We start from the raw sequence: 15,077 nt of genomic DNA on the forward strand, positions 1-15,077 counted from the left end.
ATCTGTGTCTTTAATATTAAAATACAATTCTTATGAAAAGCATATACTTTAATCTTGCTTTTTAAAAATCCAGTCTGATCATCTCTATCTTCTAGATGAGTTCAGTCCAGTTCCATGTAATATTATTACTGGTATGTTGGGTTTAAGTCTCTCATCTTGGTAATTAATTATCTATTTGTGCTATCTGTTCTTTATTCTTTTTTTTCTCCTTTCCTGCCATCGTTTGAATAAATCAAGTTCAGCGTTTTAAATTCCATTTTATCTCCTTCATTGGTTATTTTCTAAAGTGGTTACTTTACCACTTTAGAAAAGTATTTGTTTATTACAATATGCATCTTTGAGTCTCTAATTAATTAATGTAAGAACTTGACAATGTTATACTTCTGTTTGTCCTTCTGTGCTATTATTGTTATACATTTTACTTCTTTATATGTTATAAACTCCAAAATATATTGTCTTGTTTTGCTGTGAACAGTCAATCGTCTATTTAGGAAATTAAGAAAGAAGAAATAAAAGTCTTATGCTTACTCACATATTTATCATTATTGATGCTTTTTATTCTTTCATACAGGTCCAAGTGTCTATCATTTCCCTTCAGCATGAAGAACTTTTTTTAGCATGTCTTTTAGCAGGTCTGCTGGTGATGAATACTCTTAGCTCTTGTTTACTTGAAAATGTCAATTTCACCTTTATTTTTAAAAGATATATTTGCTGAATATTCTGGACCAATCTTTTTTTTTCTTTTATCACTGTAAAGGTGACTTTACATTGCCTTCTAGCTTGTACTGTATCTAATGATCATAAGAAACATCATGCTTATCATGCTTATCAGTTGTTCCCCCATATATAATATGTCCTTTCTTGTCCTTTGCTGTTTTGGGATTTTTTTTTCTCTAGCACTAGTTTTTAACAGTTTCGCTGTAATATGCCTAAACCATGGTTTTATTTGTCTTTATCCAGCACAGAGATCTTTGAGATTCTTGGATCTGTGGGTTGATTTTTTAAAAATCAAATTTATAAAAATTCTCAACTGTTATTTTTTTGAATTTTTTTTTCTGTCTTTTTTCTGTTTCTGGGATTCTATGTTACAAATATGTAAGACTGTTTAATATTGTCCTGTAGGTCACTGAAACTGTGTTCACTTCTTTCTGCCTTTTTTTCTCTGTAATTCAGTTTGGATAGTTTTTATTGACCTTTCTTCTAGTTTATTGGTGCTTTCTTCTACAATGTTAAATATGCTAAGTCCATCTAGTGAAATTTCATTTCAGTTCTAAAATTTCCATTCTTTTTTTAAAAGAAAGGTGTGCATTTCTTTGCTGATATTGCCTATCTGTTCTCTCATTATGTTCATCTTTTCCTTTACATTATTGACCATATGCTATTAGCTATTTTTGTCATTTGTGTCATTTTTTTCTCAGTCTTATTTTCCTATTTCTTTGCAGGCTTCATTATGTTTTATTGTACATTGTGGAGAGTTTGGGTTTTTTGTCTTCCTTTAAAACGTGTTGAGTTTTGTTGTAACAGGCAGTGAATTTACTGGTGGGTCACCTAGTTTTATTAAGATAGGTTTAGAGTAGCCCTTATTTTAGGATGTTTCTAACACCCATCGTGTGGTCTTTCTGAAATCACAACTGAATGCTCACAATGTTCAGTGATGTCTTTCCACCCTGGATTATTACAACTTCAGTGTCTCTCAGCACTATATGATGTCTGGAATTTCCATTTAGCTCTTAGATGCCCAGAAATTGTTTTCTATTAGGTTTTGCAGGGTCTTGTCCTACACTATCACAGCTTAGTATTTGGCCAGTGACCAGAGATGACCCCTATGTAGATTTCTGAGGCTCTTGCTTTTTGTGTAAAGCCTTCCTTTGTGAGATTCTGCCCATTGCTGTTCTGTCTTTGGGCTCTCCCTGTGTCATGATTTGGAAAGTGTCCTCAGTCAAAAAGTGAGGGCGAATTTAGAGTTTACCTAAATCACCTTATAATGTATAGCACTATGATGTCCAATGTCTTAAATTACATCTTTAGGTATTTTTAGGGTTTCACAGTTGAGTATAGCAAGGAGGGAGGTTCGGATAACTGTTAATCTGTGATAACTGAAACCAGAATTTGACATTCTGACAAACTTGAAATTGCAGTGCTTCTTAAAATTAATGCAGTATTAATTAAAAAACAAAAAAATGTTTTCCAATTTGCCAATACAAAAAAGTAAAACTCCCATCTCTACTTTTTAGGAACTTCCATCCATTTGAGAAGATGATAAATATATAGGTAAAGTTAGATTGCAGTAAAACTATGCTGTCTAGTGTTAAATCACCAGTATATATAAGTGTTATAGGTATTATGTGACTACAGAGCTATAGGTTACAGGAAAAATATAGGATTTCTTGGCAGAAATTGGATTTAACTAGAGCCTTGAAGATTGGATGCTATTGAGGTAGAAAAGATGGCATTTCAGGATGCAGGGCATATTGTGAACAAATGTACAAGATGGAAATGAGCAAGGCATTTTGAATGATTAATCTGTCTGTCATAGAGGGTTTTGGTTGGGACATAGTCGTAGTTGATGCTTATAATATGATTTAATATAATAATGTAATGTGCTGAGTGGTTGAAGTCTTTGGACTTTATCTTATAAGTAATATGGCAATAATGTGAAAGATTCTTAAAGAGGAAGAAACCCTGCAGTGAGGGAGAACAGTGCAGAGCCTATTACTGTCATTCAGAGGTGAAGCAATAAAGGTCTCTCCTAGGATGTTGGAAAGAAGGGGCAGATCCAAGAAACAACATGAAGAAAATAATCAGCAGAAATTGGTTATTGACTAGATATGTGGGAGAATGATATATTGGCAGAAATTGGAAAGTCAAGAATGGGGCTCATTGTAGCACGAATGATGAAATTGCTTTTAGATAGAGAGGTGAAGGGATTTAAAACATTAACTTGTTTTAAAGGTATCACTGCTTAAAGCTACCAGTGATTTATAATATTTGCACTCTGAAAGTTTTAACAGTTTTAATTTTCTGTATACACCACAGTGTTTTGGCTACTGTACTTGCCTCTTTTGTTCAGTTGGAAATTGAGTAAACCAATAGAGTAAAAAAATGAGTACAAAGTGGGCTCTGACTAGAACTCTAACAAAGTGTGATTACTGAATTACCAAGATAATTAACCCATACCCCACATATGCTCCATTTCCCATGACACATATTATATTGCATTGTTTTTGCCTATTTGCCTTCCTACTTCCTAAACTGTTGAATTAGTTTGCTTTTGTTGCATCAAAAAAAAAAAAAAGAATCACCACAAAGTAAATTAAAAGATACTGATTACTTCTTCCAATTCTGTGGGCTGCCTAGTTCATCTGGCCTGGCCTGCTTTGGCTAATCTCTGAGGTCTTTTGGCTACTTGACTGGTACTGTTTGTAGCTACTCAGCTGGTGCCCTACTGCTGTTTGTCTGACGTTGTTTTGGCTACTCAGCTGGTGCTAGGGAGCCTCAGCTAGGACTGCCTCTCTCTGTTCCACATGGTCTTTGATTTTCCAGTGGCTGGTGCAGGCTTGTTTGCATGGTAACAATGTTCCAAGAAAGCAAGAATGATCATTGCAAGGCCTCTTAAAAGCTGGGTTTAGAACTTGTACTTCTACCTCTTCCTGTTGGTCAGAGTATGTCCATAGGTCCGCCAAGACTCAAAGCACAGAGAAATAGATGTTTCCTCTTGTTGAGTGGCATATAAAAAAATGTGTGGTCATTGATTTCAATCTACCACAACTGTAAGCTCTGTGAGTACAGGAACTGCATCACTCTTTTGCACTTTGGTGTTGTTGACATAGTAGGCATAAATATTTTTAGGTGAATGACTAAATTAATGAAGGAAGGAAAACATTCAGGTAGTATTTCAATATACTGTAGTTTTAAATTATATATATTATATACATTTGATATAATTTAATATATAAGTATATACATATATAATTTTCATATATAAGTATATTATATATTATATAAAATACTTATATGTTATATATATTAGGTATATATATAAAATATATAGTTTTAATATGTAAGTATATGTATATAATTATATATAATATTATAAGTATATATATACTTTTATCATACCATCAGTGAGTATAGACATGGTTCAGGGAGAATCTCTTTATTCTCCTTCTATCTTTTGAGATAGACCAAAGAAAATATTTTTTTAAAAAAAAGAACTATCACTTGAGTTAACATTGTTTGGTATTTTTATCTTCATAGGTGATTGCCTTGTGAATAACTCATTTTGTGTATTGTCAGAATCCTATTCTGCTTTTCAGGCTGTGCTTTGGGTAGACTAGCTCTAACCAGAACACTTGAGAGACCTGAAGCAAAGATACTATATTAAAATAAATAATCTTATATGCCAAAGAGGAAAACCACTTCTGCCTCCTAAACAACTGAAAGAACCAGAGACTGTGGAGTCAGATTAGCTAGCATTACTATATGAACCTAAGCAAATTACTTACTCTCTTTCAGCTTCAGTGTCTTATCTGGGACATTGGTTCTCAGGATTGGTGTGAGAATTAAGAGAAATGTGTGAAGTTCTAGCTACAGTTCTTTACCCATGAGGTAGTCAGTAAAGTTTATGGAGAACCAAAGCACTGTCATGATGGATGATGTTCATTAGGGTTTCTCATGCTCAGCGTTATTGATATTTAGGGTTGCATAATGCTTTATTGTGAGGGGCCATTCTGTGCAGTATAGGATGTGTAGCAGCATCTGTAGCCTCTATACACTAGATGCCAGTAGGACCACCTATCCAGCTGTGACAGGCAAAAATGTCTTCAAACATTGCCAAATGACCCCTGGGAGCAAAATGCAAACAGTTTATCTAGCAGTGACACGTAGCCAGCCACCTTAGAAAGGGAATTGTCAGTGTACCCATAAGTGTACAATGGGAAACAAAATACTTGAGTCTTTTCAGAATGTCTAAAGCTTTTGCTCTCTATATTCCTCTTCCTATAATTTACCACAAAAATATTGCTTATTATGCCATCTAATAAAATGGCTAACATTTGCTGTGTATTATACTCGGTGTTAATAAGCTTTATATGAACTCACTACCTGAATGTTGTATATGTATCTGCCATCCCTGTTGGATTGACATTCCACTGTAAACAGGGACCTTATCTTTACCAGCTCCAAACACAATGTATTTGTGTATATCAGGTAGCTATTTCTACATGTTAATTGATCACATTGCACCCAAATGAAACAAGGATGTGGAAATGGAAGGAGGAGCTTTAAAACATGGAAAGTTAGTTTATACAAATCTAAATGTTGTAGCGCACCAAATTGATTCCTTTTTAAAAACTTTCAGAAATCAGCTCTTCAAAAAACAAAAAAGTAACTAAGCCATCGTCAACTTTTCTTTCATCACCACTAAGCCAATATCAGAAAGTTGTCAATCAACAACAGCTCTTTTAAAGTTGAAATTTTTCTATTGTATTTCTTATGAAGATTTCAGTAGTGCTTAGAAGTTTTTGGCTCATTTATCATGTTTTATTCACTGTATGTCATTAATTGTTAAAGATGTCAGAGTTAGACCTTAAATTCAAGAGAGATTTAAATTTCTCCTTTTTCCTATTTAAATATATATTTCTAATTACATAATTCAGTTAGAAAATTACAATATAGAAACATATAACTTAGTAATAAGTTTCCAGTTACTGTATACAGATTATATTGTATACTGTATTATTATTTTTAACAGTTGCATATTTAACTTATAAATGTGGATAATTATAATTAAACAATCTGTTATCAAAGGACATACAGATTATTTCCAGTTACTTGCTGCAGTGAATATCCTTGTACTTATTTTTTTACACACTTGCTCAGATAATTTTTAAGTACAAATTCCTGAGGTAGAATTGCAGAATCAAAAGATATTCTCATTTGAGTGTTTCACATTTTATGCAAAGTATTTTGTTTCCTCCAGAAAATTCCTCTGTGGAAAAGGCTTCCTCACATTCTTTATCAGTTTATTAGCCAGCAGAGAAATGATGAAAAGCCACCCCTTTTCTTGTAGTTTCATCCTCATTGCTATCCAAGATGAGGTATTAAAATCACACCTAAGTGGTATCTGTTGTGGCTGAATATAATCTTGAAAGTAGAGACACTTCTCTCTGATTCCCAACTGTACTCTCTAGATGGCACCTAAAATTTTATATTTTCAAACTGCAAATCATTTTAATGAGTTCGAAAAGGTTTTATTTTTTAAAATGAAATCCTATAGAAGGAATACATTTTCTTACACTGGGTCATGGTCAAAAGTGTGAACATCTCTGATCCTAAAGTTTCCCCAGTTACAAGGACAGGCATGCCCCCAACTCCATCCTTAATGGCTCAATTCTGTGGCTTTCAAGTTAATCCACTCAGTCCTACAGCCTTCACCAAGAAGCTCATGTGCTACACTTTGGTGTTAGTGGGGGCATTGTCACACAGGTTCAGAAAATAACCCATTAGGCATTTTATAGAACTCATCACATGTTCAGAACTAAGCTAGTTGTAACATTATGTTTTTCATGTGAAAAAAAACAAGCAATTCACTGGCTATTTTATTTGTTGCTAGCTAGCTACACTTTCTATTTCTTTTTCCGTGGTGTGAAAATCTTCCTAGAAACCTCACTATTGGGAAAAGAGATGCAGAAATTAGTCCCATCTTCTCCCCTGGAAACTTACTATCGCCCTTTTGGCTTCAAGGTCCTTCCTCAAAAGCAAAGAATTGAACAAGGGAAAGTGACGGGAAGGGCTGGGGGAACAGGGAGGTAGAAGGGGTTTTCCCTGGTCTTTTCTAATCCTTTAGTTCCAGAGGCTTAGTTGGTATTTCAACATTTTAGAAGTAAAACCTGCTTTTACAATTAATGCAAATATTACTTAGTGATTCATCCTTTCCAAATGATTCTTGGTTTCTTTTGACATTTCATTTTTAAATTGTGAATTAACATTGACATCACCATAGCGTTACTGTTACCTCAGCTCTTTACAGTGAACTGTATTGCAAAGGCTGTAAAAGTTCAAATTTTAACTATCACCCAAGTGAGCCTTGGACTGCTGTTAGACTTTTAAAACTGTGATCCTTTGGCAAGAATTGGTGTATAAATCATGGGGAGGATATTGAAGGGGAAGATCATGTTTAATTTGGCAGTTTGGTGCCTGCAATTGACAGATTTTCATTAAGGTTTTAGCTATAGTAGTGATCATGCATCAGTTCTAATAAAGTAGGTTTAGTTTGAATTTTAAAAATTAGAGTGAGGACTGCTTTATGTTAACTGTTTACATTCAGAAGTCTGGAAAACCATCCACAGGTTTAAATGTATATAATCAGTATAATTAACACGTCAACAGCCTCACCTCTGTTTTTGAGGATCATAGGCTGATATTATTTATGAAGGTTCAGGAGATCAGTCTAGATTGACAGAAAGCTTAAAGGCAAAGATGGTTTTAATGTTTTTCTTGGAAGTTTGAGCTTCTGTGGTATTCTAAGGATAGGGATTTTGACATTGATTGCTCTAGCTGGTATTCAGTACTGTATTTAAGTGTAATTTTTTTACTAGTATTCTTCTTATAACTGAAAACTATGCTAATGATTCTTTAATATAAATATGTACTTATAAATACGTGTAAAAATCCAAGTTTACCAAAAAATGTTAAGACTTAGGGGATATGTTCTTTGAATAGGCATTTATTTGCTAATTAACATATTCTGAGCTCAACAAGGTTATATTCTTTTCAAAAGTCCATTCCATCAGAATCTATCATTTTTACAGATGAAGAAACAAAGGCCACAGTGAGTTTAGTTAATATCCAAGATCACACAGCCAGCATGATAGAACTCTTAAATTTCAAGTGACTTACCCTCTTTACTGTATCAGGTCAAATTTCCGTTTTTTAACTGCTTGTCTTAATTGAGATTTGTTTAATTGTGGCTGTCTGTATGTCTTCAATCAATACTTTCTTGTTTTAGGCAAGAGTTTCCCTGCAAATCTGCATGAACTTCATGTTCTGAAGGACTCAAAACTGCCCTTTTCTTAAAGTTGTACACTGCTCTGCATCCCCCTAGAATGCTCATCAGCTTTTTCACTCTTCCTCACTTACACAGTGCTCCAGCAGGAGAGGATTTCTTTGAAAATCAGATTCTTTTTTGGAGGGCTTTGTGCTTATTGGAGTGTTACGTGATATATTCATTACAGTGAGGGCTCAACTATTTGAACAAAGAGACCTGACAGTGCATTTGGGTTAAAGAACAAAGTTTATTTATTTCTGTCACCACCACCAGCATGAGCAGCCTGGATGGTCAGAGCAGATCTGTCTCATGGCATTGTTCAGGGATCCTCATTCCTTCCCTCTCATTTATCTGCCATCCCCTAGGCTATTAATCATCATGTTTTTGGTAGAAGCCAGGTCTTCTCCATGTCTGAGTTTTTATGGAGGAAGCATGTCAAGGGCCTTGAGCCCAGACCTGGAAGTGGTACGCAAGAGTTCTGACATTGCACTGGTGAGCATTTGATCAGATGGCCATCTCTAACTCCAACGAAGTGTGGGGTATACACTAGGTAAGCAGTCACATTTCCAGCTACAATACTAATGCTATGGAAAAGGAGACAACACATTTTGATGGGTAGCTGACATTCTCATCTGCAGTCTTAAGTACTCATGACTGCTTAATAGACTTTATGAAAAAGAAAAAAAGAAAAATTACCCCAGGAATTAATATTTACCCTCAGCCTTGTGTTTCTTTAATTTTCTCATTTTTCATGTCACATATCTAAAATTTGATCTAAATAAATTTAAATAAAATTAACCTTTATTTGAATAATAATAAGGACATTTTTTCAAGGAAGTAAATCTCAAATGATATGTGATTTTAGATACTATCTTTATCTGACCATGTGTTTCCTTGCTTCTATCAGGGCCTCTGGGTAATAGAAGATTGCTAGGGACTACAGTATATTAATGTTTAGCTGGAGTTGATTAAATCTGAGACCTATAGCCTTGATGATAAGGGCTTTTATTTTTGTATTTTTATTGCACTTTTAATATTACAGAGTTTCTGTACCAGCTTGACAATGGCAGAAACATGGCTTGCTTCTGTGGAACACGCTAGAGCAGCAGTCCCCAACCTTTTTGGCATCAGGGACCAGTTTTGTGGAAGACAGTGTTTCCACAGACTGGAGGCTGGGGGTGATTTCGTGATGATTCAAGCACATTACATATATTGTACACTTTATTTCTATTATTATTAATGTTGTAATATGTAATTAAATAATTATACAACTCACCATAATGTAGAATCAGTAGGAGCCCTGAGCTTCTTTTCCCGCAATTAGACAGTCCCATCTGGGAGTGATGGGAGACAGTGACCCATCGGGAGACAGTGACAGTGATCATCAGGCATTAGATTCTCATAAGGAGCGGGCAACCTAGATCCCTTGCATGCACAGTTCACGATAGGGTTTACACTCCTATGAGAATCTAATACCACTGCTGATCTGACAGGACGCGGAGCTCAGGCAGTAATGCAAGCGATGGGGAGCAGCTGTATATACAGATGAAGCTTGGCTGGCTTGCCTACTGCTCACCTCTTTTTGTGCTGCCTTATCCATGGCCCAGGGTTTGGGGACCCCTGCACTAGAGGACAGAGCCTGGTACACTATAGCAGTCCACCCTTTGTGTTATGCAGAGTACTGATCAGTCCCTTTTGAGCTTCTCAACCTTGTATAAAACTTTGAGACAGTTCTGGGACCATCACAAGGTTTATGAAGGGTTAGAAAACAATATACTTAAGGAACTAAGACTGTAAATCCTTGAAGTTCAGAGGGTGATAAAAAGAAATGGCTTCTAAGAATCCCAGTGTGTATGATTTTTTATACAAAGCATAAAGATCATTTGTACCAAACTCAGGACACTGTGGCGAGCTTAACACGAGGGTATTGAATCATACATAAGTGGTAATTCCTAGATTATGCAATCTCCTTGCTGTTAGATTTAGATACCAAAGAGGAACTACATCATGTCCTCCTCCTGTGGTGTTCAAAAAAGGATTATATTTGGTCTTACTGGTATAATACAGTTTATTCCTGCATGAATTCCATGGTGATAGAATTTTTAAAGTTTATTCTAGTGTTACAGTTTTGTTTTGTTTTGTTTTAATACACAGCTTCAGAATGGCAGAAGATGATCCATATTTGGGAAGGCCTGAACAAGTAAGTGTCATAATCTCACTGATAACTTTATTTAAATATATTCATATTTCAAAATATGCAAAGGCAACATTAGTAAGTTAGCATTAGGAAAATTCTAAAGTTAGTAAATTTTTTTTAAAATTTCAGTTTCTCTGTCCTTTCACGTGAAGTTGGAGAGGATATGTCATGTGAAATGAGTAACTTACACCCTGCTTTCACACATATTGTTGCGCAAAAATTGTATATGCTACAGGATAGCTATTGTATTAGCTTTCTAGAGCTACCATAACATCACCACAAACCTGATGGCTTAAAACAACAAAATACATTATTTCACAGTTCTGGGGGCTAGAAGTGTGAAATCAAGGTGTTGGCAGGGTTGGTTCCTTCTAGAGGCTCTCAGGAAGAATCTGTTCCATACTTCTCCCCTAGCTTCTGGTTGGTTGCTGGGAATCCTTGGCTTGTAGCTTTATCGCTCCAATCTCTTCCTCCGTTGTCACGTGTGCTTCTTCCCTGTGTGTCTCTACTGTGTCTCTAAACCTAAATCTCCTCTTTTTTTCTTCCAAAGGCATCACTGGATTTAGGGTACACCCTTATCCAATATGACCTCATCTTAATTTGCTTATATCTGCAAAGACCCTATTTCCAAATAAAGTCACATTCACAGGTACCGGGGATTAGGAGTTAAAGGTGTCTTTTTGGGAGGGAACACAGTTTAACCCACTACAGCCCCTTGACATATTTATTTAATGTGTACACATGGATGTAGAGAGTGGAATGACAGACCATGGAGATTCAGAAAGGTGAGGGATGGGAGGGCAGTGGGATGGGGGTGGATGATAAGAAGTTACTTAATGGGTACAATGTATGTTATTTGAGTGATGGATACCCTAAAAACCCTGTTTTGACTACTATACAATCTATGCATGTAACAAAATTGCACTTGTACCCCATCAATTTATACCAAAAAAAATTTATTTAAAACTCATCTAGTAAGGAGACAGATTGTTGTAGTGAAAAGATCTTTGAACTCAGAATTTGAAGATCTTTATATAAGTACTGACTACTACAGATCAGCTCCTCAGACTTGAAGAATCACTTAGTCCCCGTAATCCTCACTTTTCTCATTTGTAAAATAGAAATGCTAGCACCACACTAACAGGGATGAGTCAAAAATATTCAATGAATGTGCTTTGGAAGCATAAAACTGTTCCTATCATTATATTAGTAGTTATGAAAGGATAGCAGTGTCCTTTTTTCTTTTTCTCCTATATTTTATTTTGAAAAATGTTGGAAAAAATAAATAGAAATGTTGGAATAGTCTAACAAATCTACATTGGTTCTTAAAACCAACATTTTTGCTTTTCTCTTTGCTCTCTTTCTCGTATGTGTGTGTGTGTATATATGTATATATGTATGTATGTATATGTATATACATAATCATTTGAAAGCAATTTTCAGACTCTGGAGCAATTATAATGGCAATATTAAATTATTTATGTAATGATTCCAAGAAGTATTTAAAACATGGAGATTTGTTCATTCAGCAGCTATTTATTGAGGTATTACTATGTGCCAGAACATTGGCTTAGTGGGGAAAAAAATAAGTGATATATACACTCTAATTTCAGGAACCTACTATTTTAATAGGAAGAACAGAGACATTGTTTTCCTATGGTGATATATGCTGTAGTAGTAGTCTGCGCAGAGTGGGATAGAAATGTTAAGCAGCATCACTAGGTGCTACCTTGGAGGAAGAGCAGAGTTACGGAGGACTTTCCGAAGGAAGTCTTCGTAAGCTGAGTTTTGAAAGATGTAGTTTGCTAGACTAGAAAAGGTGAAGGAACATTAGGTGCCAGGATAGCCTGGTCACATTTAAATTTTAGTGGCAATCATTTAAAATAGTGGATTTCTGAAATTACAAGTGCAAATAATCAGCCAGAAAAATAAAACCAGAAGTGGAATACGTTTTAAAGGCTCTGGTATCATTTCTATAAATAAAATAGACATATATAGCATTTATTACTTCGGGTAGTATTCTGATGGATTTAGAAAGAATGACTGCATTGCTTTTCGCATTAAGCTGCTCCTTTCTAATTTTATTTTTAAAATGGTGATTTAGGATAAATCTAGGAACATTTTCTTTTATTGCAGCAAAGACATTTGGCTAATTGTATTATCAAAACCGTTTGTTTTACCTTTCGCTTTTAATGTGCTTTGTCTAACAATTAAGGGCGAACTAACCAGCATGCGGATTGTTTCTGCTTGATTTTAAACCATCCTTTCATCAACAAGAGATGATTCTTTATGCCACAGAAGAGTAAAACCTGCTGAAAACATTCATTTTGAAAGTTTTTCTTATGTGGGCATCTTTGCGATCATCAATAACAGGGGTGGGGCATGTTCTGACATTTCCATTTTTGAGGCAAGAGGTCTTGAGGTTTTTTTCTTTCTTGGCTTGAGCTTGGTGGTTTATATTTCCTAAAGTTTGCATGTCCTCAGTGTTTTAGTGGAGTCTGGAATTTGCTCTCCACCCTGACCTAATAAACAATGCAAGTTGCAGCACAACACAACTTCTCTCTTAGTCTGAAGTGGAGAGTATGTCTCTCTCCTAAGGTGAGCCCTTTTGCCCACTCGCCAGTCATTTAGCCACCACAGGAAAGAGTTTTCCTGCTAGGTTATCACGTTTGCTCTGAGACTGTTAAAATCCTGTATGAAATGAGGCCCGTTTTTGCGGAACATGGTTTTTCATTCCTGTATTTCCTTTTCAGCAAACAATGAATAGCATCAATGAGCTTTTAATCTTATAAGCATTGAAGTGAAGCGCATTCTTTGTTCCTCAGTTGAAAATTTGCATCTCTCAAATGGATCTGAAGTACTCTTTATTTAAATGACGTTTTTCTTACTCTTAATTTAACTAGGCATACGAAGATCTTCAGTACCCCGAACTTTCAATAATTTACTACTAAGGACAGGAGACAAACTGTAATACTGGCAACTAGAAGAAACAAAAAGCTAGTTCAGCACACTTACTAGTCTCTCATAAAAAGTAAAATATGGCTGGTTTCCATGCTGTCCACAGACATTTCAAACATATAACTTCTTTAGGCTAAAATAAATAGCAAGCTCAGAAATACGGTTTTAAAATCCTAAATGAGCCAGCGGTTACAAATTTTTTTGATAAGTAATGAATAGTAATTTATTAAGATAAAATGTACTTTCTTCAAAATATTCTGCATGCCCACTCTGTTGCTGCCCTAACAAATTACCACATACTTGGGGCTTAAAACAACACAAATTTATACTTCTGAGTCAGGAGCTCAGAAATCTAGAATCAAGGTGTTGGCAGGGCTGCTTTCCTTCTTGAGGCTGTCATCTCTTTGCCTTTTGAGCTTCTAGTGGCTGCCTGCTTTCCCTGTGCACCCTCTCATCACTCCAGCCTCTTGCTTCCATTGTCATACCTCCTACTGTTCAGTGTGATTTCCTGAACCCCTCTCATCAGGCCCACCTGGACAATTCAAGACACTGCCTTCATCTTAATATCATTACCTTAATGACATACGTGAAGTTCCTTTTGTCATATAAGGTAGCACTCACAGTTTCTGAGGATTAGGATGCAGACATGTTTAGGGGGTCGTTATTCAGCTTAACACACCCACTAAATTCCAGGTATTTTGTGTTATGCTAGGAAAGTGAAGGTAAAAGAAATGAGTGAGCTCACTGCTTAGTTGTCTACTCCTTGTACTGTCAGTTATATTTTCAGTTATTCTGTAAATAGTCTCAGAGGTGCTCTCTAGCATTCTTTCAGGCCTTGACATTGGATAGCTAGATGAGGGGTATATTTACCACCATAGAGGAAATACTGATTTCTAGGATTATATTCTTTTGTTTATACTTCTAAGAGAATACAAGCTTCAAATCATTCATTCAACAACTATTTAAGTATCTGTTCTGTGATAAGCATGTACTTGGCCCTGAAGATATACCAGTAAGCAAGCTAGACTAGGTCTCTGCTTCTGGGGACTTTATACCCAAGTTATGCTTCTCAAATCCCTTTGTTACATAAACGTTGTCCAACCCTATATAAAGTTTTGTACACATGAGAACTACCTAGGTCTCATGAAGATCTTTTAAAACCCTGATTTAAAATATTTTCAGATTTTTGTTTTTGGCTTTAGTTTCATTCCTATTATTACGTTTTAGGTGTCCCAACTTCAAATTTTTCATATAATATAGGAAAAGTAATGATTGAAACATTTAAATGTTCTTCTTTACAGATGTTTCATTTGGATCCTTCTTTGACTCATACAATATTTAATCCAGAAGTATTTCAACCACAGATGGCACTGCCAACAGGTAAGAAAACTTATCCCTGTTACCCTGTTGTTCTGCTTTCAGTCTTAGTTAAAATGCAGGATTTGTTAATAGTCTGTCCTAGAAACTCAGTTGTGTACCTAGAAAGGAAATGGTGATTTGTTTTAAAAACCAATCTTTTAATATACTTTCTTGAAATATATTTGCACAAAAATATTTCATCTCAATTACCCCTTGTATGGTTTACTGCATTTCATATCTGCTAGGACTACTCAGAAGGAATTTCTTTACTCAATATAAGGATTTTCTTTATTATCTCTCTATTCCTTTTAAGTCCTTTCTCCCAGATTCACATGAGGCAGTCTCCACTCTTCATTTCTGTTTCAAACATTTAAGAGGGCCTGTTGTGTACTACCAGTGTGCCAGTCACTGGGGAATCAAAGTGTACAGAAATTGTAAAAATCATCTCATTAGAAAAATCATCTTTATAAAAGCTTATAACTTTGCACTCTGACAAGTTGGATAAAACTCATAATC

At 35.3% G+C, this 15,077-nt stretch overlaps 1 protein-coding gene across 4 annotated transcripts in view; it reads left to right on the forward strand.

The window, feature by feature from the left end:
• Positions 1–15,077, forward strand: part of NFKB1 (nuclear factor kappa B subunit 1) — a 115,938-nt gene that overhangs the window by 13,885 nt on the left and 86,976 nt on the right. For all 4 annotated transcript variants that reach the window (XM_054553513.2, XM_054553514.2, XM_024245821.3 and 1 more), the window contains 2 exons: positions 10,202–10,247; positions 14,504–14,582. In XM_054553513.2, the coding sequence (XP_054409488.1) occupies positions 10,202–10,247; positions 14,504–14,582 (125 nt within the window). The remainder of the gene's footprint in view (positions 1–10,201; positions 10,248–14,503; positions 14,583–15,077) is intronic.

The sequence above is a fragment of the Pongo abelii genome, chromosome 3, assembly GCF_028885655.2.
Source record: "Pongo abelii isolate AG06213 chromosome 3, NHGRI_mPonAbe1-v2.0_pri, whole genome shotgun sequence".
Lineage (NCBI taxonomy): Eukaryota > Metazoa > Chordata > Mammalia > Primates > Hominidae > Pongo > Pongo abelii.